This window comes from Pteropus vampyrus, unplaced genomic scaffold (genome assembly GCF_000151845.1).
Source record: "Pteropus vampyrus isolate Shadow unplaced genomic scaffold, Pvam_2.0 Scaffold180, whole genome shotgun sequence".
NCBI lineage: Eukaryota > Metazoa > Chordata > Mammalia > Chiroptera > Pteropodidae > Pteropus > Pteropus vampyrus.
In genome coordinates, this window is record NW_011888961.1 from 1,737,442 (window position 1) to 1,762,537 (window position 25,096).

The 25,096-nt window shown below is 35.4% G+C and overlaps 1 protein-coding gene across 1 annotated transcript in view; it reads left to right on the forward strand.

Moving 5' to 3' along the window:
• The window catches only part of ARHGAP21 (Rho GTPase activating protein 21), a 120,916-nt gene that overhangs the window by 63,643 nt on the left and 32,177 nt on the right, over window positions 1–25,096 (forward strand). The window contains exons 4-7 of the mRNA XM_023537176.1: window positions 9,713–9,805; window positions 11,396–11,474; window positions 14,046–14,100; window positions 21,929–23,825. Coding sequence (XP_023392944.1) covers window positions 9,713–9,805; window positions 11,396–11,474; window positions 14,046–14,100; window positions 21,929–23,825 — 2,124 coding nt within the window. The remainder of the gene's footprint in view (window positions 1–9,712; window positions 9,806–11,395; window positions 11,475–14,045; window positions 14,101–21,928; window positions 23,826–25,096) is intronic.

A 25,096-nucleotide genomic window follows, 5' to 3' on the forward strand; every position in this document is an offset into this window, starting at 1 on the left:
AAATAACTTCTCTACAGAAAATGTTGTAATTAGGTGATTGTGAGTTGTCTTTTCCTGGCTGCTCCATAACTTAAGACCTTGACACAGATACCGCCTAGCTAGATAGTCCCCTTTTTTTCCTGATTACTCTCCAGGTTGTCTGTGTTCAAAAATGTGATTCCTCATTCCAGGTAATAAAAAGTTTATTGCAATAGTTACAGTCCCTGCTTTCAAAGTTTAACTTTTTGTCTTGGGTGTAAAACCAGAATAGAAAGATTTGCATATGAATGTGAAATACATTAAGTCTAGAAATATATTTCCTGTCGTTTATTCATTCACTTAGCAAACATTTGTTGAGTCACGACCATGAGCCATTCACTAAAGTAATTCCCGGGAAGGGAGCAATATGGCCTCTGACCTCACTTCCTTTAGATAGTTGTTCACATGTCACCAGTTAGAGAGGACTTCCCGGACCATTTGATCAAAATCGTGTTACAGCCCTGCCCTGCTTTTCACGCTTCCTTCCTTCTCCCTCTGCTTATTATTCTCCATAGCACTCATCACCATCTCTTATACTACTTATTTCTTGTTGAACACTTTTCTGCCTCAGTTGGAATGTAGAGCAGAAAATTTATTTTGTTTATTACTTTTTACTTAAAACCAAGAACAGCTCCTAGCATGTATACTTCAGTGAATATGTATGTTCTAGGCTCTGGCTTCAAGAAGCTCCCACTCTGATGGAGGATGAAAGTGTAAAATAATTTTGTAAGTGCAAAAATAGAGGTGTGTCCAGTTGTTACAGGATCACAGCAGAGGGACAGGTTCTCAGGCGGGATGTCCTTTGTGCCGTTGACAGATGAATAGGAATTTATCAGGAAGAAGGAAAAGCAGTATTCCAGAACAGATTTCAGAGATGTTTGGAAGTTATATTTGCCCAGATTTGGGGGTAGGACTTGGGGATGGGTTATATGTCACCGGTTAAGGATGACTTGTGCAGGATTATGCCCAGCCTTTCTGGCATGATTGAGCGGATAGGTGGAAGTACCATTAATTGAGGGATGCCGGAAGGGAAACATCTACCCCTTTTCCCTGGAGAAATGAGTTTAGTTTGGGATAAGTTGCATTTCCGATGCCTGTAGAGTGTTTAGTACTTAGTGGAAAATTTGGGTGTGGAGCTCATAGGGAAAAGTGGGAGTTGAAAATAGATCTGGAATTTATTATTATATATGTTATAATGAAGTCCTAGGCATAAATGAAACCACATACAGAGAGCATGAAGATGCATAGATAAGGTAGGACCCTAGAGAAGGCAGCATCTAAGAGATGGTCAGTGAAAGAGGAATCAGAAAGGAAATCTGAGAATGTTTTGGAAGATCTGAGGGTACCCAGGAGTTGGTGACTTGCTAATTAAGAAGTGTTCATTTTAAAGGGGCGTGGATAACTTGTCATTTGTCACAGAGATTTCATTAGGGTAGGGACTAAAAAGATACTATTGGACCAGACTTGACAGGTAGCAAATTGGTAAAGTTGCTAAGAAAAACAGTTTCAGTAGAGTGGAAGGAAGAACTGTGAAAACCAAATATTAGTAGGCTGGAACATAAATTAGAGCAGTGAACTTCAATGAGGATGGGAGTGGGGTGGGCGGACAATTTTGTCCCCTAGGAGAAATTTGTCAGTGTCTGAGGAACCCTGAATTAGAAGGGAAGAAATGAAGATATGCGAGTATAGACTGTTTTCCCAAGAAATATGAAAATGAAAGGATAGCGAAGGAGAGATGGTGGCCATGGGGAAGGATAGGGAGAAATTTTGTTCTCTTTAAGTTGTGGAAACTTGTATGTCCGTGAGATCTAGAGAGAAGAACAGAGATTGACTGAGGTCTTACACATGAGAAGAAATAATTTAGAGGAGCAGGGTTCTGAAGACAGCTGGTAACTAAATCCTCACCTGAGACAGAGAGAAGGAAGTACGGATGGGCAAAAATTTTTTGAAAAAATTGAGGATACAGCAATTGAGATATAGCAAAATAAGACATGAAAGTTATCCAAATAGTTTGAGGAATTTAGAATGGAATAACAAGTTCAAGAAGGTTGTCAGAAGTTTGAAACTAACCTTGAGGGGGTGGGAATTAAAATAAAAGGAAGAGACTTTAGAGAGGAATGCCAAGAGCTTAGCTGAACTGGGAAACTGTAAATCAATGGGTTACGCAGTTTTATCCTGCTGAAGTAGTGGACCAAGACCAAGAGCAGGCGGAGTGTAGTTAGATTTTTCCACAGCTGGAGATTGGCAAATGGACTGCTTAGAAAGGTCAAGGGAGAAAGGAAGTTGAGGTTGTCAGTGAATTTTGTTGAAATATTGATCCATGGATAATCTCAGTAAGAAAGTGATTTCTGGAAGGGGACTGGTAGTCTTAGAGAACAGAGAAGGCTAAGGGCTTGACAGAGCCAAGGAGCAAATGTAATGGTTTCAATGGTGGAGTGATGGTAAGGTCAGAGATGGAAGGATGGTTGCTGGTGAGGAGAGCACTGTTAACAGATTTTTCTAGGTTTGCAGAGAAATTAAAATCTAGCACAACAGGAATAACAAGGCTATGAATCTAGGTGTGATACATAGTTTGTGAAATTCCTGGAACTTTCGAGAGAGAGGAAAACTTCAAATACTCCAGAAGGCAGATCCCAGGACTGTTTTGTTCATTGTAGGATAATGGACGCCTGGCACATGGTTAGAGCTCAGTAAATATTTGTTGAATGAATAAACACCCTTCCAGACTTTCTTGCCGAGGTAGTTTATCATGCCAGAAAATTTGATTCACGTCTGACACCTAGTGGTATTGTCTTCAAATTACAGCGAAGTGGCAGCATTTTCCTTCTGCTATTTGGAGATTGTACAGATCGTTTGTAGAACAATGAATCTATTCCTGACAGAAATCTCCAAGTTGGTTTGGGGAAGTTTTACTGTCGGCATTTTCCAGGGCTGTAATGTGAACCAGTCGGCAGTAAATATTTATTGAGGCATCTCCTGTATGCCAGGCACTGTTCTACATGCTGGAGATTTTCATGCACTGTGTGTTCTCTCACATATATGATCTCACTGAATTTGAATACAGAGGCCAAGCATTCCATTGGGAACTTAATTTAGGGTTTTTGTGTGTGAAACCTTTCTACATTTATTTCATAGCTTTTAGTGCTGTCATCTCTACATCATGACATACTGTTTTTCCTTAATGTTAAGTCAGCTTTAGGAAGACGAAAGTAGGATTGGGTTTGTTGTCAGCTTATGTTATCTACCTTGTGCAGAATACTACAGACTCTAGAAAACTATGCAAGGATTTTATTGTAAGAAAAAGTAAAGTTCTTATGTGTTAACGGTGCTTGCTACAGTATTTGTTGTATTTATAAATAAATAGACATGATATCTGGGATTTGCTTTAAAATTTTTTTAGGAAAAAGAGTAGTGCAAATAAAAAAAGGTGACAGATTTAATATAATTATTTAAATTGTGTTTATGAGGGTTTATTCTGTTTTTCTTTTTTTCTTTGCTTTTGTGTATGCTGGACATTTTCCACAATAAAAAGTAAAAAAAGATTAGATGAGCGTGCATTGAAAAAAAGTTTATCATGATAAAGTTAGAGCATGGTCTGCTTTTTATATTTAGCAGATTTTCATATTTTATATTGTTCCATTTGATATTACTTGAAAATCAGATTGAGTAGAGAGATAGTATGTTTTTGCTTATAGTAGATCTAATGTGATTGAAACCTTACAGGTGACATTCTGCTGACATTGTACAGAGACTATTGAAATTTTGGGTCTGAAGCTTATGATAATTGTTAAAGCTAAAGATTGGAGACTTGAAAGTTATGATTTTAAAGTACTAGCCAACACTTTGGAAGTGAGAGAATCTTAAGTGGAAATTTGGGGAAAATCTAGATTTAATAAGCTGGCACGTATATGTATATTTTTCCCTTAATGCTTCTGCCATTTACCATGGGAAAATAGTATCTCATAATCTGTCATACTAGTCTTCTTAAATTGGATTCTGCTCAATTATCATATAGGATGTATTTATCATATGGATTTTTGATGTTAGGCAATGTTTCTCTATGAGGTTCTTAAGATATTTTTAGGTACCATCAGCAAACCCAAGCCCCAAAATAAAAATTAGAAGCCTGTTTTCAACAATAAAAAAAAAAAGCTGTGAAACATTTCAGGCAAACAAAAATATAGAGGAAAAAAGTAACTTCCAAGTGTTTGCCATCTATCTTTGTCATCTTAACATTTCAGCATCTTTCCCCTCACACTCCCCTCCCCAACTGAGATGATTCTAAGTATGGTGGTATGGTCAAGACACCGTTGTTCCACTCTTCCCTATTCTCTTACCCCAGAGGTAACCACGAGCCTGGATTTGCTGTGTATTACTCCTTCTGTTTGTATTTTGCTTTAGTGGATCCATAATTCCTAACTCAATAAATTCTTTTTCCTGTGGCAATCTGATATCCATCAAAGAGAAGTAAAGATCCCTTTTTCATCATTATTTCAATCTCCATTATGGTTTCAATTATTTTGGGTCTGAAAATAGATATTGATTTAAATAAGCTATTTAATTGAATTTTAAAGATAATTAACACCTGGATCTTTAATATTCTATTATGTGATGTGCTTCTTTTAGCTTTCCTCTTTTGCGGAGAGTATACTTTTTCCAAGGCTTTATATTGAAGCTCAGTTTAATTTCAGTGGCCTTCTCTTGTGTAGAGAGATTTTGTTTTTACAACAAAGAAATCAGTAAAAAGAATACTTTAAAAATGTAACTCATTATAAAAGCAAGGTAATTTGGTTTCATTAAAAAATTGTTTAATAGCATATTTGAGAATGTTGAGAGAGAAAGGAAGGAAAAAGCTTAATCTCAGTGACAGTTGTTATTTTCCATTGCTTTGCTTTGGAGGAAAAACATGGGATAGTCTTTCTTTATATAAAGTATATGTTTTGTCAGCCTGTTAAGAAATGTTTTTCTCGTCACCAGAACTGTGGAATTCCCTGACCCAGGCTTATCTATCTTTCTGTGGATCTTCATTACTTCTTTTTTAGTAATTAGTATAGCTCAAATTTTGTTACCTCTTAAAATAATCTGTTTGCTTTGTACAGTTAATATTTTAAATCTTGAAATAATTTAAATGTTGCAAGTGATTGAGTTTAGCATTCTCCAAAGAAGAGGGTCATCAGATTTCAGTCATCCTTCAGTTAAGTTGGTATACTCTTTCAACCAATATTTTTATAGCATTTGTAGTATGACAATCACTGACCTTGATCATCTCTGATCTCTCTGTAAACCTTCTGAAGGTTTATCATCAGACTGGCATAGTAATAAGTAACACTTATTAAATACCTATTTGTATTATGCATTATATAAGGCTTTTAATGGATTATCTCTTTTAATCCTCACAACGACCTTGCGAGGGAGGAATAAATAAATCATTTGTCTAAAATCACTTGGAGATAGGGTTGCCAGATGAAATACAGGAGGCCTGATTAAATTTGATTTTCTGATAGACAACTAATAATTCTTAATATAAGTATGTACCAAATATTGCAAAATCTGGCCTACGTGGAAAATAAATGGTAGCGCTGGCATTTTAAATCATGTAATCTGGTCATAGGGCCCAACCTGTTAACTACTGAATTATACTGGATATGGAGAATAAAAATCATGTCCAACCGGGTATTCATCTGGTATTTAGATGGCAGCTACTACCTGTATATCAGTTTTTTTTTTACTCAAGCTGTTTTCCCCTCCCCAACTGATTGTATTTACCATAATGTAGAAATATGTGCATGTTTTCTGACTTCAAAGTGTAACATCAACTTTAGGTGAATTCATATATATGTTTTATAGCTTCTCGTTTAAGTCTTTACTAATTGTGTGTTAAATAGAACAACATGACACTTTTTCTGTACATGCTCATTTTAACCATTCTTGTTCATGTCAAATCATTGTAGTTTTCCTTCTTTTCTTCAAATATAGAAAGGTTTGATTACATGTGTGTGTTAAAAAGAAATATTTGTCCTTTCCTTTAATAAGGTCAAAGAAATGACATGTGAATAAGGTATTTAACTGTTCTTTGAAACATGTCCTGTGTGTTCTCAAAAAATTTATAAAAAATTATAAAATACAGATGTCGACCTGAAAGAGGCCTTTGCAAAGAATTGCCAGGGAGGCCACCTGGCTGTGCCAAATGATCATACTGGTCAGTAAGGAATCATTTTTCCTGGTTTATTGTGAGAATATAGGATTGGGCTCTAAGTTTTGCGTATCTAGAAATGGACTTACAAAAACTGAAGACACAAGAGATTAAATAACACACATTTTAAATTTGACACCATAGATTTCTAGTCCCAGCAGAATTGCAGAGAGCAGATATTAAAAAGAAGACACTTAAAATTAATGAGCTAAGTGTTTAACTCAAGACTTGGAGTCAAGGAATATGGAAATTGAAGAGAAGGATATTTCTTAGTGCACCTACCTGTAATTAAAGGCATATCCATGAGAAATTTTTCTATTTCTAAAAATTTCTATTTTCTAGATATTGGATAATATCCAGGTAGTAATAGCAAGTCAGAATTTTGAAGAAAGTCCAAAAAGGAAAGCTCAGAAACATCAAGAATCAAAAGTACAACTCTTGGCAGATATAATAGGGCTTGCTCTAGGACTGGCCTGTATTTTTGTCTATTCCATATATGTTTTTTCTAGACTACTCATATGTTTTTGGGCATAGCGTAGTGAGAGATTTGTCAGTGGCAAAGTGTCATTTCTTACAAAGGCAGTCATTGCAAAATTAGTATTTCTTTGATAGAAATTAAAACCTAATTATTTTGGACTACATCTATTCTGTATGAGGGAAATTTTGTACCAGAGTTTTCAAAAGTCACTACATTGTTATTCAGTCAACTTTTTATTATTTTGTACAATTCATTAATAGTCCTTTACATTTTGTCTTTTTAAATATAAGTATGTTATAATCACCTTTGGGACACAGGAGACTGGAAGACATTAATAAGAAAAATGTTTCTCCTCTTTTATTATATAAATCTTTCCATGCAAGCAGTGACTCGATACAACTAAACTTATTAAACCCTCAGCTCTCTAGCCGAGAGAAAATAGATGGTTTTCCTAATGCCAATGGTTGTGCCAATGGTTGTAAATACTGAATCGACCACAGAGAAACCTAGCCTGATTACCAGCTCGACTGGAATTAAGTATTGGCATCCTTTCAAATTAATTATAAGTGTGCTTGTCTACTTGTATTCAGTAAAGCTAGACAAATGAATAAATAATTCAGTTCCTTTTGAAGCAACATGGAGCACCAGGTTTGGATTCAGATCTGGGTTCAAATCCCTACTCTACCTCTTTGCAAGTTACTTAGTCTCCGTTTCTTCCTCAGTTCAATGGTAATATTAGGATTGTAATGCCCATCTTGAAGGCTCGTTGTGAGAATTGAAGTAGATAATGTATTTATTTGTTCATTGAATAATTACTTATTGATTGCCTGCTCTGTCCAAGCATTGTTCTAGTGATGTGGGGGTCGGGGAACGTGACAAAATTCCTGCTCTTCATTTTAGTGGGAGAGAGTACAACCAACATGCAAGCAAATAAATATGTAATGTTAGGTAGTGAGTGATAACTTCTACGAAGAAAAATAAAGCCTGGCATATACAGAAAATTTTCCCCAGCTTTTTATAATTTTCAAAGTATAGTAAACACCTGTATACTGTCCATCTCGATTCAACAATTAACGTGTTGCTGTCTGCCTTATCCATGTGTGTGTGGGGGGTGGTGTGAGGGTATCTTGCTTTATTTTTTTCCCCCAAACCATTTGAAAATGAAGTTGCAGATATTGTTATAATTAGTCCCTTAGCACTTTAGCAAACATCTTTTAAGAATTAGGACATTCTTCTAATATTTAATACTAAAACTAATATTAGTTTTCCTTTTCCTCCTAAATCTCATGGAGAAAGCAGCGTGGCTGTCTGTCATAGCTAATCAGAAGTGACAGAAGGATTCATTATATTTACATGTCATCTAAATGTAGAGATAAGGCTGAAGTTACTTTGGGAAGACATATATATATCTATATCTATCTATCTATATATATATATAGATAGATAGATAGATATAGATATATACACACACACGCACACACACACACACATATATAAAATTAGGTTTATAGTATTTAAAATCGGATAAGAGCTATTTTGCAAGTGCTTTTATAACTTTTCAAAATTTAATTCTTGAAAACAAAAATATGACATTCATCCTCATTTAAGCAGTATGCAAGGAAGGGTGGAAATACACATTTACTGAGGAATTACTTCAGTTACATGCTATGCTGAGTGCTTTAACATGTTATCTCATTATCTCAGTCTTTGTAGAAACCCTTCGAGAATGTAAAAATAAAGAATAATTACTGATATTATAGAAGAAAAAGTAATAATTTCTTTAAGTCAGAAAGTTTACTTAATTGCAACTGGACTATTAAGTGGCAAAGCAAGAATTTGAATCCATATCTACTGGCTTCTAAAACACAAGCAATTTCCACTATACTCGGTTGCTTTTTTAGTGATCGAGTTAGGCATTTGCTAATTAGGAGGAATTCTTTTAGAGTAAATAGCTAAATATGTAAGAGGAGCTACCAATACATATTTTTTTACTAGGAAACTTCTCTTAGGCGCCTTTGTGATACACCACGATAAGAATTCAGTTTTCCATGGCAATAATTATGAATTCTTTATATTTGACACCAAATTATTTTCTGCTCTGCATTGCCATCTAACCAGTATTACTGCATTACTTCATATATGTATAGGCCTTATTTTCTCAATTATATTCTTCATTAAGGGTCAGGGCTGTGGTTCTCAAACTGGAGTGCATTGCAGTCATCTCAGAGTTTCTGATTCAGTAGATCTGGGGTGAGGTCCACGCATTTGCATTTCTAACACAGGCCTTTGTGATAGTAATGCTGCTGGTCTGGGGGACCACACTCTAGGAACCGCTATCTGCCTATTTGTCCCCCTTCAGTACTTATTATGATGTTTACCACTTCGCTTAAACGTCTTCTCATCTGAATCTTTCCTTGACTTCCGTTTTACTGAAACGTAGTTGTTCTCGAGCATTAGTGTGTATAGGGAAACTTGTCAACAAAGCACGATCTGATTGGATCGTGAGACACTGATTTTTAGCAAACACCTTAGATGTTTTCCATGGACAGCGATATGCGAACTGTGTCTTATTCATCATCATAACTTAAAGATTTGCACGGTGCCGTGTTAAAGAGCAGAAGAGTGAGTACCACTAGTGTGTAGTCTAGCTGTGTGACCTTGGAGAATTTAATTTCTCTGAGCTTCAGTTTCCTTTTTATGCAATGGTGGTAGTAGTACTTACTTGCTATAGAAATTAGCTCTCAGCTGTGTATAGTACTTAGTGTAGTAATTTATATACCGAATGAACCTAGGAAATGGAAACTATTACTATTGTTGTGGTTGTTTTGTTATGAAAGAAGCAAAATAAATATTCCAATTAATGAAAGCCCCTAAATTATGATTTTAGCCTTGGAATTCAGGATGTGTTTTTAACACTTCATTAACAATCTTTACTTGTCTTGATTAAATACCATTTTACATTTTGGTATTTTAGTAAACTATTATGAAGTAAAGCTATGCCCTGGGCTTTTTTTCTCTCACAGGAAAACAAAGGAACCGCTTGGAACCCATGGATACCATATTCGTTAAGCAGGTTAAAGAAGGGGGACCTGCTTTTGAAGCTGGATTATGCACAGGTGCTAATATTATTCTTTAAATAATACCTTCTAATTCCTTTTTTACTTTCTTTTTATCTTCCATATTTGATTTCTGTATTTTTTCCTTATCTATGCTCATGTATGTTTCTCTCTTTTTCTTCAGATCTATTATTACTGTTTTTGAGACATAATTGGTTATATATTTCTTGATACCCAAATGGATGGGTTTGAACAGCAATAGTTTAATGTAAACTATAAATTGTGGGTATGTTAGGTTACCATTCAGATAATGGAGTCTTGGAGGCCCTTTTAAAGAACCTATTTTGCATATATTTTATTTTGAAGAAAGAAGCAAAATGGTGAAGATATTTATTGACATAATTGAAATAGTCTTGAATCTTCAAATTCTGAAAGTACCTGATTTTCTAGAAGTGAATTAATTAATTTGCACCATAACCAGTTGTTTAAGTCTTCAATGCAACACAAGCCCAGCCTCATCTGTAGGTATCAGTGGATATAGTCTGATAGCTGTTTGTTCTAAAATATTTTGTGATTTGTGATTTTAATAAAAACTAAATAGAGATTTCATTTAGATTAATGCACATTCTAAAATAGTTACTCTTTTGTTTTTAAACAAAATAATTTAAAACGAGAATTAGTGAAAAACTATCTTTTATTGCTTTTTGAATAAAATGATTTTTAGCTACAAATATCTTGTCTTTTCAGCTACAGATATTATCAAATCTGTAGTGAGTGTCGTTGCTAAGATTTATTAGAATGCACTGTTAACTTATTACTTCCCTTAATTAATTACCATTTTCATCATACTTAAGTAACCCTAATTTCTATATCATTAATGTGTATAACTGTATGTCAGCGTACATATGGAATTCCATTTTCTAGAATGTATCACCTGTCATGTTCTAAGCCTCACAAAGTTGGGAAGATGAAATGGAGATACTATGTGATAAACACATAAAAAGGGCATTTTTTTCCTATATTCCTCTTTCCCCTATCCTTTCTCTTCCAATCTTTTCCTTTCTCCTTCCCTGAGTTTTTCTGAGTAATACAGAAAAACTGTCCTTTTCCCCATTAAAATGAAGAAGAAGTTAATATGTATAAAATTAAAACCATGTACATACCCATATTTAAGTTCGGTCACGAAGTGCTCATCAATAAACTAAATGGATTGGGAGAATACCACACGGAAGTTAGCTGGGCTAAAATTAAAGGACACTGAAGTAGTAAGACAGTCAGTTGTTTAAGCCTGTTGAGTAATGTGTATCACAAATGACAAGAGAAACAGGAAAACTAGTAGTTCTACAACTCAGAAAACGGCCAGTAGGGGCATAGATAGTATAGTAGAGCTGTGGCCGCTTGGTGACTGTACCTTTTGAGTTGTCTAAATTCATCAGTGACTGGAACTCTTATTTAAAACATGGCTTTATTCCATAAGAAACTAGATATATTAAAATTTAGATTCATTTTTATAAAAGATACTTTAAAAAATAATGAGCAATGATACATTAAAAAATAAGGACATTACTCGAGACATTATTTCAAAAGTATTCAGAAGGGACTTTCTTTAGGAATTCCTCGTGTGATTTTTTTTTTTATTCCTCTCTGAAGGTGACCGAATCATAAAAGTCAACGGAGAAAGTGTTATTGGAAAGACCTATTCCCAAGTAATTGCTTTAATTCAAAACAGGTAAGATTCTTGAAATATGATTAATTTTGGCCAGAGATGGGTTTTACAAATCAATGGAGCAAGTAGATTTAATAGAATATCGTATTTCTGTAGGGAACTGAGGTGATGTGGAGATGTGGAACTTTGTCTTAAAGTGGATAACGCATTTGAGGGTTGCCAAGAAGAAACTCCTGAGGATAGTGTAGTTGGTGGCTTTGCTTTGGCAAATTCATCAGATTTGTGATTAAAATCCTTTAACGTCTAAAAGGCACACATTTTAAATTTTCTGTAAGTTTCCCACTTTTATTCCAAGTGACAAATGATACTTTGTTTATAATATATAAATAAATGCATATATAATTGATTTTAAAACCTCTTACTAAAATAAAGTATCTTTAAATAGCTTATTGAATGATATTCTTAGCTCAAAATTATTCATTTGTTTTAACCAAGATGGCAAGAGATTGTCTTTTAATCCATTTGTCTGCCTACATTGTACAGAATGATAGGATTTTGAGTTCTAACAGTACATATAGAGTGACTATCTATGGGACCTCAAAGATAATTTAGTCCTACTCTTTCTCTCTACAACAAACCTAGACAATTTACAAAAATTACAAATAAAGTAATTGAAAGCCACAGAGGTTACCATATTGAATAGCTGTCAAGAGCAGGCATGAATCTGGGGTTTGATTTCCAGATCAGCACTATTGTAGGATGTTCTTTCTAGATTCAAATATAGTAACTTTTAGATTATCTGTGGCATTATATGAGCTACACCCCACTATCTACAATTAAATTGAAGTTTTTTATTTTCTGAAGATCTTTATCAAGCTCCTCTACATCTAAAGCAGTCAGGCTGTAATCTGTTACTTACACTGCTGCCCTCATACATTGTCGTTTTTACAATTAGATGTGATGCGATCGTGATGTATCAATCTGGGAGTATTCTCCGAACTGTTTTGATATTTAATGACATTCTTAGAGAAAGCAGATTTTAAATCTAGCCTCTAATGTTGGTTTCTAGGTGTTCTTTATAGTGATACTAATTGATTTTAAAGTATGAGGAGACTTAGGGACTGGTGGAACATTTGAAGCCTCGCCGAGGCCGTGGGGTGACCCACCCAAATTTTCTTTTCCTTAAAATCATTTAAATCATTGTAAATATACCAATATGGGTTTTTAACCTGTAATTTAAGGATTTTTAATATGTTTGTTAACATCTCTTTAAAAATATTTTCCAATATTTTAGGAAATAACTTATTCTTTGTTTTCCTAAAAATCTATGTTAATTTTTTTGTTACTGGTGCCATTCATCTTTCAGAGTACTAACGTTTTGGAGTGACAGTCTTAATTTTTCAACCAATAAAGCAGTTTGAAAAATAAAGAAATACTGTTTTTCATGATCTTATTTTCTTTTAAAAAATTGTGTTCCTTTTGTCTGCAGTTGGTAGCAAATGGATAATGCAGCACAAAGCCATTGAGATTCTGCAGAGTATTAGTGTAAAAATGTATCCTTGCAGAAGAATTTATCTAAACATCAGTATGTATTTTCTACCAACTCTAAATACAAGTACCTGCATAATTTACTAGTTAAATTTATTCGAACCTGTGGTTCTTATTGGTTTTCTATTCTCTCAGCATTTATAAACCCCAAAATAAGGGTTCAAATCTATCAAAAAGAGACACCAGTGAATTAGATTTTTTTTTCTTTTTTTTGTTTCTTGTTTGATTGTTTCTTAATCTCTTGATTGTATTGGGGTGGGGAGATTCTCTGATATTGGTAGGTTAGATATTGAAGCCCTTGATGGGACAGCACCACTGTCCTTGCCTTATCTAAATGTAATTCCAGATCACAGGACTCAGTATAATGTCTCCTTTTGGACTTTTTAACCCAGAGGAACTACTCTGTCATTTTGAACAAGAAAATAAAATGAGACTCTGAGCTGTGCCTGTAAAGGCTCTAAAATTAAATTGTAGAGAGGAAAGCATATACAGAAGTTGAAATGCCATATGGTTTTTAATTAAATAAGGAGTCATGTTGATAGTTGTGATGGTGGACTCTGATTTCCTTCACTTCTGAGGCCAAGAGGGAATATTTCAAAATTAAGCTTATTAAGATTGCCTAAAATGTTAAATATGAGAGTTCCTTGTTTTTTTGGTTTTTTGTTTTTCACTTTTAACTTGATAGTGAGAATATGTGGTAAAAATTTGTAATTTGTTCTGTGACTTTAAGTAAAATAATAACTAATTATATACTGATGAGTTTTGTTACAGGACTATTTAATATAAATAATGTACTTTATTTCTAAATTAAATTATGTTTCTAAATTATAAGAAGACTTGACTGATTATGAATAGCTCAAACATATGTCAGGGAGTCCTCTTTCATACATAATTAGCTTAAGTATGTATAAAAGGGACTTCTTTTCACTTTAGTGATTTGAATTTTAAAAGAGACTTAAAAAAATAAAAATTAAACTCTTGAGCAATTTAAGAAATGCTTGTAAGTTAACTATTTTTCCTTTATGTCTTTCTAATACATTTCTACCTCCCCTAAAATAGTGTATATATATATATGTTCAATTTCAGTGATACAACATTGGAGCTTAGCGTTATGCCCAAAGATGAAGACATTCTCCAAGTGGTAAGTTTTATTCAAATACGAATTGTTTTTTAGTCATGAGTGTTAATAAAAATTCTTTAAAGATAGAGGTGGATTACATTTTTTAAAATTCTAGGAAAAAAAAAAAACAAACTCTTTGGTTTATTTAGCAGAGTCTGGAATTCCCCAGATTTAACAACAACAACAACAACAACAAAAAGTAAAAGACCATTGTCGATTTTTTGCAATTAAGTGATATGATAATGTTTTATTGATTTTACTGTGAACCCTTATTGTTGTCATTTGCAATGAGATCCCTAGAATTTACTCCAGTATTGTTTTTTAGGTAGTCATTTGACGAAAAGTCAAAACGTTCAGGGTGCTAGGGCATAACCCCAAGAATTAGAATCTTTTTTTTTTTTTAATATGAGGAAGTTTCTGAAAGCCATTTCTTAATTTTCAACAAGTGTTACTGTTTGTAAATTAACTTACCAAGCAGTTTTCTTGACAATAACAATTCATTCCGATAGTAGAAATAGGCACGATGAATGGAGTCCACAGCTTAAGGGAAAAATATATGAAGGTCTTAGGAAAGGAAACTGTATTATTGAAAACTTTAGCATTTAGTCTAAAATATTTTTCTCCTTTTTAGAAAGAAATTGAATGGAATACTTACCTTCTTTATTAAGCTTAAATATTACTGAAAGTAAAAAGCTGATAAAATATATAAACTTCATTGAAAAAATTAATAATTTCCCCCAATTAACTCTGCAGTTTAAGAGAATAAAACAGCCTGAGAAAACTGTATAAGTTACACACTAAAAGCTAACAATTAGAGCTAGGAAATGGCAGTGGCTACTAGAGTTTTGTTTTTTGATTTTGTTTTTTTTTGTTTTTTTGTTTGTTTGTTTTTAGTGAATAGTTCTTTTTGTTTTGTTTTTGCTTATTCAAGAAATATAGGTAGATGGAGTAAAAGGGGTCAAATATGTGGTGACAGAAAGAAATCTAACTATGGGAGGGGAACACACAATGCACTATATATATGCCTATTAAATCATATACCTGAAACTTACTGGATTTTGTTAACCAATGCCACACAAAAAAATAAAATAAAATAAAAAATAAATATAGGGAACTTATGGAATCTTGTGATGGGAATGGAAATGGTAAAGTAATGTTTTTTATTTGTAACACATTAATTTGAATTTAGCTCAACAAAAGTCCTAAATAATCTTCAATAAACTTTTTTTTTTCTTTTTAAATGTCACTAAAACTGGTCCTAATGATTCAACTTATTCCCTGACAAGTAAAATATAATTAACCGAAGTCCATGAAGTTCAACCTTGTGTTTTCAAGGTGTGTTGATGTTATTTGAGAGTGGCTTTTTACTGATAACAGATTACCCATCCTAAGTACACTGTTCTGTTGGGGTTGGGGATACTTAGCAAGGAAGGTGCAACTGTCCATGGTAATTTTCCTGGGCATGTAGAGCTAGCGGTAGGGTTCCTGCAGATTGAGAGAGTAGCAGATGTAACCATCGAAGGTGATAGAAGTCGCTAGATTAGAAATAAATAGGAGACTTCCTGTAGTGTTTCACTTCTTCAAAGGCCTAGACGATGCTTAGATGGTAGGAAAAGCTTCGCCTTGAATTCTCCTTGCAATCTGATGACTCAACGACAGAATGCACTTCCAGAACAAAACTGTTTTTTCATCCTCAGTAGACGCTTTCCTTGCCAAAGTGAAGGTACTGGTTGGACGCTATTTTGAACAGAGCTCATTTCACAGAATGGCTGGCATTGTACTAAATGCCTAGGGAAGGAAGCAAACGCAGAATTACCATCATAACCTGCTGTGTGGTTGATGATGAGTAGCAGCAGTGGAAGGAACAATTTTCTAATGATGTGATCAGTGGGAAATTGGGTTAATTAGCCTGTCTTGTTATATTGTATTTAAGATAAATATATTTAAAATAAAGGTAAAATACAAAGTGTTGCAAACATGGGAAATTGGTTCACTAGAGCGACATGAGCACACAGATCTTCGTGGTTCATCAGTAAAGGGTTCTGTTATATTGTAACAGGAAATTCATTTTGAAAACATGTTATTTGAATTATTTTAATTATAAGAAATTAAAAGCTCAGACCTATCATGATAAAAGAAAACTTGACTTTTAAGCTCAGCTTTCATTTATATTTGGATGTGCTATTGTTTATTAGGAAATCAAAGGAGTTTATATAATTAATCCATACTTTGCATTGTTCCCTAAAGGACATTAGGATATGGCAATTTCTTTTAATGTATAATTGTTTTTAGCTGGACTATCTACAAGTGTCATTTTTTAAAGCTATTATAAAAACAAAAAACAAAGAGAACCTGGGATTTAAAAAAATGTGTATAGAAATACTTCTCTCCAAGAGATTCTAGAGGTAAAATGTTCTATAAGGGGTTTTCAGAAGTATTATGTTGGTCTTAAATCTGTTACCCAAAATATAGCCCTTTAAAGATGTATTTGTTCCTGTGAGATTGAATATTCATTGTAAAGAAAACAGTAAACATCAACATTTTTATAGCCTCTGTAAAAATTATTTGCCCAAGAGAAAGCTTGTCATAGTTGGTATATGTTTGCCCAGCAACAGCAGGATGGGTGTCCATGGAATTTTGTTCCTGAAATGACATATGGACCAAATTTGCGCAGCTCATCTTTGAGAGGTGGCATAGAAAATTTAATTCGATTTAAAATTTAACTCATGTAAGGGCAAGTATATAAAAATAAATTTAATAATTTACAAATTACAGTGATAGAATGTTGAAAAACATGAAGTAAAATTAAGAATAATTCGTTGTTATTAAACTAGGGCTGTATTAAACTAGGGCTCCAGTACTTACTTGTCAGCCTCATTTTTTAAATCAACATATATTTTCTAGATTAAGAACATAAATAGCATCACATTCATTTTAGTCACTTTGACAGAATTCTATAATGATATTTTAGACTGTAATATCTTAGGTTTGTATTTGTAAAGTGTAATTACAAAATAAAAAGCATTTCCTGTTTCAAAGAAAACCAAAATGGTTTTGTTACCTTCTCAAATGTCTTGTGTATGAATGAAGTAGCCACCACCCATCAAATCGCCTGAACAGTGATGCTGGTTGAAGAAAACACATTCTTGCATGAACCGATGGTAGGAGAACTCAGTCAGTGGATGCCTCAAGATATTTTGTTAAGCATTTGGCTCAGAGGACTCAAAATTAAATTTTAAGCTGATCGGTTCTGATGGCTGTGGAGATTCTTGGGTGTGTCTACTGTCTGACCAGGGCGTTTTGCGCCTACTTGTTGCTGGTTTGGGTTAAGCACAGCAAAGCCAGCTGCTTTCGTCATGTGACAGGGAAGAAAGCGATGGCACAGGGATTTGAACCCAGGCAGGTCAGAGACTAGCGCCTGTCCCCTGAGCTAAACCTGGTTGTATGCTGCCGCTGGGTACAGGAGAGGAGTTAGCGAGCGTGCTTCTCACAGTCTCCTAGCTGTTGTTGGAGCTCACATCTCTGGGCTTTGAGTCTAGTGCTCTTTTTGTCATTCCTTGAAGATGTGATATAAGTTGAGAAATGTAATTTGACCCAAGTTTTTCTTGAGATTTATTAGAATTGCTTTCATAATAATCATTTAATATGTTTCATGATCAGTAGAATAGTCCACTGAAAATGAGATATCCATTTGTCAACTGTGGATCAAGATGGTCTTACCTAGAGTAAGGGAAGCAGGAGTAGGAATTCTGGAGGGATTCTTTCATATTTGTCAAGTTTGTAGCAGATTTTAAAAATCTGTTTTTAAATAATGATAAGCTAGTACATGCTTTTTAGAAAAGTTTTAAGTAATTTAGAAAGTTGTAAAATTTTCACACCCCACTGTGGTATGGTTGGCATGTACTTTACTGTACAGGCAGACATATAGTTATTTTGGCTTTTATCATAGGTAATAGCATTAAATTAATAAGTCAGGCTATTAAAGTGAAATGGTAGGCAGGAATTTCAATCATACCAGCAGGGTTTTTTTGTTTTGTTGTTTGTTTTTACCATTTATTAGACAGTATAAGTATCATAGGCATGGAAATAGTGATTTTGATAACAACTCTACTAAAACTGAACTGAAGGATTATTTTAGGATCATTTCGATACTATTAGGCACTGTACATATAGTCAAGATCCAGATTGTTAATATTAAATAATACATTTTTATTTATTAAAACAGCGATACATCAGACCATGATTTGTCAATGAAACACTTGGTACTTTTTGACCAAGCCCTCAAGGGAAAGCCTGCCAGCCATAGCTGTGAGCAAGTTATAGGGTTTTCATTTCTTTTTCCAGATATAAAAACCTTATCAGTGGGTTCCATGTCCACGTCAAAGAGTTATTGCATGTTGTATTCCATTCCAGATGATTCACCTAATGTTCACCTAAGCCCTGATGAATATTTTCCCCCTTGAAGGAGTCTCAAGCATTCCTTAGCAAGTTTGTTTTCCAGGGAAACAGTTAGCAAACATCATGGGAGAAGAGGATTCCTTAAAATGCATATTATCTATTCTGATTTATTTCCCCAAATTTACTCTGAAGCCAATCTCTGTCTGTACCATACCTCTCAGAATAGTCATTGAAGTTCCAGAATTATTCCTAGGTATGTCTGTGACCTACCTGGAACACATAATAAGCTACAGTGGACTTAGGACTCTGCTAATTTCCCCACAGATGTTAAGTGAATTAACATTAGTTCCCAAACTTTATGAGAATGAGGAACTTTTAGATGATAGATAGATAGATAGATAGATAGATAGATAGATAGATAGATAGATAGATGATAGATAGGTAGGTAAATAGATAGATAGATAGATAGATAGATAGATAGATGATAGGTAGGTAGGTAAGTAGATAGATAGATAGATGATAGATAGGTAGGTAAGTAGATAGATAGATAGATAGATAGATAGATAGATAGATAGATAAACAAGCATTTTTAGTGTTCATGAACTGAGAGGATATGTGAAGTAATTCAGTAATGCTCTTGGATGAGTTCACGTTTTATTCGTCAAAACTGCATCTGCTTACATTACACAATAATTCTGTATATGTAAGAGTTCACTTAGTCCACTGTTAATGCATGGTGCACGGGAATATTTTTAGGGACCCCTGCCATAACTTTACTTGTAAGTAGGGACCCATGAATGTAGACTATTTAAAATTTAGGGTTACTATATAGGAATCTTAGAGATGTCTGAAGTACGTGAAGTATTTTTTCAAATATTTAATAGTTTCAGTCATACACTTATATTATTAAAAGATAATATTCTTCCCCAAATTTGAATAAAGGAAGGATCTTAATTATTAGTTCTAGAGCAGCATTTCCTAGCAAAAATTCTACTTATATTAATACCCCTGGAAAAAATGGGTTCTATGGCTAAATAAGTTTGTGATCTACCTTTGAGTTCTACAACGTACAGTAATGTAGTAGAGGTCTTGAGAAGTCAAGGAACTTCCCAGCCAGTCTTATCCTAGGTCACTGACCACAGAGACCACACTCTCCTCCTCTTTTTCAGGCAATACCTGATAAATACCTGATATGCACAGACCTACTGTGGGAAATACTGTGTCAGAGTTTACTCGTCCAGACACAGTTTTCCTTTCATGGAAAAGTATTGGTGTGAATATAATCAGAATTAAAGAGATAGGTTTGTTATGTCAGTGCATGTCCTTAAAATGTATATTTTGATTGACTGTATTCATGCATTAAAAATATTGTGGCATGTATGTTTTTTTTTTTATCTACTTGGCTTTAATTTCTTGCTACAATCTGGTTTATGTTTTATAATATTCATTACAAAAGAATAGCTCTGGAAGTAGTATTTTTTGTCTATTCAGTTGTTATTTTCATCAATTAATAAAACAGGGGCCAAAAGGTACAGTGTTGAAAGATCTTAATTTTTGAGTGAAACCTATTTAATAAAACAGCCACTCTCTTTTTTCCAAATCACAGTGTAAAGGCAGCTGCAGTCAGCTGACAGCTTGTGGTTATACTCTGATTTACAGGGGAAGGAGGAGGTTGTACTATTTTAAATGCATAATAGAGCCTTCGTTTCGTCATCTGGAAGCAGAGATGGAAGAAGCTCAGGGGAAATGAGAGACGTCGATGTTGCTCTTGTGGAAGGGAAGCTTTGTAGCACATCGTCAGACAGCAGTGCAGATCGAAGAAAATATCTATTAGGAATGCATGTCACCAGACGTATTTTGCTTTCAAGGATGGTAGACAAATCAAATCAGAACCAGATAAAAGCCTGAGAAAAAGATACCCAGAAGGATACTGAAGTTATTCTTTATGCTTCACTGCCCTTCACCTCTCTTGGTACCTTCCAGAGAAATGAGTATAGATGTATTTTTAGCTTGCTGTTTCCAGCATCAATATGACAACATGATTCTGTCTTTCTGTCAGTAAGCAGCTTCTACTATGTTTTCCTATTTTCTGCTAGCTACAATTTACAAAGGATGTCACAGCTCTGGTAAGAAATGCACAGAAGCCATTTCCTTGCTTTTTAAGTCATGTTTGGTAGAGATTTGTAATAAGCCAATTGATTGAAACTGTAAGTTTGCTTAGAGAAATTCCTCCATAGTGCCATAGTGTTAATCTTACTAATTTGCAGAATGTGTTTGTGACATATGGTTTTCTTTATTTTTTATTTTTATGGTTTTTTTTTTTTTTGGTATCACGTACATAACCAATGTTAAAACATATTTATCTGCATCTGTGTTTTTTTTTTAAGTATCTCACCTGCTCTCTTTCCCTATTACTTTGCTGTGATGTTATGTTTGTGGCTGCGCTTGAGCTTGCAAGCTGTCTAATGCAAAGACAGGATATGATGATAGTCCTGAATTAAGCTTGTTTTGATTAGGGGAGGATGTGTAACAGATACCACACCTAACCGTCTCAGACGCTGAACTTGGCCCTGAGTTGCATCCATTAGCTCTGTTCTGTAGACTCTCTGTGTTTAATTTCAGTTTTTATTAAGTTTTTGAAAATATTGCTAGGTAATTTCACAAATAGTTGATGAAAAATGATTTGAGCTGCATGCCTGCCTGTTAGTAATAGAGACATGTCTCCTTATAAGTAAAAGAGACCAAATAAATTTGTACAATATAATCTTGCATTAGCTTAAAATAAAAAAATATAAATTAAATACAGAAAGGTGAATTACTTTTTTATATTTTTTATGCCTTTAATATATGTGCTTACTTTCTTAAACATGCCTATTCCTCTCTCATTTTAAATATCAAAATATTTAGCATGGCTGTTGAAAGACCTAATTTATCAAAATGGATTATTTTGGAGGGCTTGGTAATCATGAATTGACAAGACATTTCATTTATGATAGCAGTAGTGCTTAAAATAAAATGTCTTAGGTTAAGGTTTTTAATATTTTTACCTTCATTCTGGCAAAGGATCAGAATCTTCTTTTGCTGAGATTTACCAGGCAGCCATTTAACCCATCGACTGCTGAAAAATCATAAAACTTGAATGGGGAAAATTTTACAAGCAACCTGGCTATATTTAATTGGTTGGGAGGAATTTTTAGTGTGCTTAGATTCTTTGAGAAAACAGGCAATTGTAATTTACATTTGTTGCATATTCTACAATTTATTTGATTTCTGAGAGACTAGCCCATTCCTCCATTTGTCAAGCACCCTCGTGTTGTTTGCATGCATGTTTTAGTGAATGGCAGTCAGGAGCAAGGGAGGGCACAGTAAAATAACACAGTGCATTGCCAGAATGGGTATTACCGTTCTTTTTATGAATTTTTAATGACACTTTTCTCTCGTTTCCATGTAGGCATATTCTCAAGATGCCTACCTGAAAGGCAACGAAGCCTACAGTGGCAACGCCCGCAACATCCCTGAACCTCCACCAGTTTGCTACCCCTGGCTTCCACCGTCCGCCCCTTCGGCCACGGCACAGCCGGTCGAAGTCTCTCCTCCAGACTTGTCATCAAGCAAACAGCAGACCAGTACACCAGTTCAGACCCAACCTGGAAGGGCCTATAGAATGGAAATACAAGTGCCTCCATCACCAACAGATGTTGCAAAGTCAAACACGGCAGTGTGTGTTTGCAACGAGAGTGTGAGGACTGTCATTGTACCTTCTGAGAAGGTTGTAGATTTGTTAACTAATAGAAACAACCATACCGTTCCGTCACATAGAACTGAAGAGGTGAGGTATGGTGCCAGTGAGCCCTCTTTAAAAACAGTGTCAAGAACCACATCACCGTCATCATCCATTCCCACTGCCCATCCGATTCATCAGACTGCAGGCTCCAGATCACTGGAACCTTCCAGAATTTTACTGAAATCTGGCCATTACAGTGGACATTCAGAAGGCATCTCGAGCAATAGATCTCCAGCTGTGGATTCTCCGTCCGTAACTGTTAATCATTATTCTCCAAATTCCCATCAGCACATAGACTGGAAAAACTATAAAACTTACAAAGAGTATATTGATAACAGACGATTGCACATGGGTTGTCGGACAATTCAAGAAAGATTAGATAGTTTAAGAGCAGCGTCTCAGAGCACGGCAGATTATAACCAGGTGGTACCGAACCGCACGACCCTGCAGGTACGACGCCGCAGCACCTCTCACGACCGAGTGCCCCAGTCCGTCCAGATCCGGCAGCGCAGTGTGTCCCAGGAGAGGCTGGAGGACTCTGTGTTAATGAAGTACTGTCCACGCAGTGCGTCGCAGGGAGCCCTGACAGCCCCGCCCATTAGTTTTAGCAATCATAGAACTCGTTCGTGGGATTATATCGAGGGGCAGGGTGAAACCTTAGAAAATGTCACTTCCGAAAGTCAAATACCGGACTCAAATGGAGAACGAAAACAGACTTATAAGTGGAGTGGATTTACCGAGCAGGATGATAGACGAGGTATTTATGAAAGACCCAGGCAGCAAGAAATCCACAAAGCTTTCCGAGGTTCAAATTTCACTGTGGCTCCGAGTGTTGTTAACTCGGATAATAGGCGGATGAGTGGTAGGGGAGTGGGATCCGGGTCTCAGTTTAAAAAAATTCCACCAGACCTAAAAACACTGCAGTCAAACAGAAATTTTCAAGCTGCTTGCGGAATGTCACTTCCTCAAGGTATTTCACAAGACAGGTCACCTCTTGTGAAAGTCAGAAGTAATTCTCTGAAAGCGCCTTCGTCGCATGTCACGAAACCATCATTTAGCCAGAACTCGTTTGTTTCTATCAAAGACCAAAGACCAGTAAATCACTTGCATCAAAATAGTCTTTTGACTCAGCAGACGTGGTTAAGAACTGGAAGTGCCCCCGACCAGCAAGTGGAGGCTGGGAAAACCCCCTCTTTTTCTGGAGCTTCTGTTAAGCCTGTCCTTCAGATGGGTGAGAACTCTGGCACTTCAGAGGTAGAATTACCTGTCACTCAAAGGAATCAAGAATTAAATTTACAAGAGGTTGAAATTCAGCAGTCAAATAATTTAGATAATAAAGAAACTGTCATTCTAAGAGAAAAACCTCCATCTGGTCGTCAGACACCGCAGCCTTTAAGGCATCAGTCTTACATCTTAGCAGTAAATGACCAGGAGACAGGGTCAGACACGACCTGCTGGCTGCCTAACGACGCGCGCAGAGAGGTCCATATAAAAAGGATTGAGGAGAGGAAGGCCTCAAGTACCAGTCCACCTGGTGACTCGCTGGCTTCCATCCCGTTCATAGGTGAGCTCATTTATAGTCATCAGTTAATGTGTCGAATGTTTAACACATCTTTTCAGCAAAGTATTATTTCTAGTTCAAGAGACGCAGAAATTTTACATTGTGATTTTAAAACATTTGTTCTGAATTTCCTAAGTATTGCTAAAACCAGAGCCATAAGCTTTGAACCTCCTTTTCCTTTTTTTTTTTTTTCTTTTCTTTAGACTTTATGTATTTGGTACCCGTTTTTATTTTTATTTCAATGAAACAGATTTCTGCCTTCTGGGGCCAAGGGACTCAGCAAAGCAAGTTGTATACCTAGTTGATGATTTATCTGAATCAAAAGTCAGGCAGAACAATTTTTGATAATTAGTGATCAATCTTTCATTTAAATAATGCTTTTTACTCTTTACAGCTTATTTCTTTGTAAATTTAACTTGGGTTGAAAGAAAAGACCTCTTCATTTTCAAATTACTTTGTCTTAGAATAACTCCTGGCATCAATTTGGAAAAATAACTTACATTACAAGTATGTTTCCCACATTTCACGTTTACTGAGTCTTGAGTCTCTTCCCACACACCCAGGTATGTTCTCCACCAAGCAGCCAGCGTGATGTTTTAAAATGAATCAGATCTTGTCACTCCTCTGACCAGACCCCTCCGTTTACTTTCTGTGTTACCCAGAATAGAATTCCAGATCCCACGGTGGCCCGCAGGGCCCTCCGTGATTTGCCCCCTCAACATCACTCCAGCTCTGACCAAATCTCCTGTCATCTGTGTGTGTGCGCCCTGTCCTCAGCCACGCTGGCCTTGCAGTCTGGGACAAAAAATACGAGCACGCCCTGCCACAGGGCCCTGGCACTGCCAGTCTCGAGCCCTGGGACACATACCACAGATATTCACAGGCGTCTCTCACTACCTGGCTCTCTGCTCAAATATTACTTTGTCAAAGCAGGCTTTCCTGACACGCTTATCTAAAACAGCCCCCCCCCCACACACACACACACATAGCACCTGACGTCGTCTATCCCCTTAGGCTGCTTTATCGTAATATCACTTGTTTCCACTTGACATGTCTTGTATTTTTTGTTTATTACATGTTTCTCTGCAGAGCTAAAACATAAGCTACCTGAGAGCCAAGATTTTAGATCTTTTGTTCACGTCTGTGTCCTTAATGCCTAGAACACTGCCTGGTATGTAGAAGGCACTCCATAAATATTTGTTGAAATAATAGGTTGATGATAATTTTGAGGTATGGTTAAATGTATAGCAAGATCAAAAAAAAAATCCTTTCCA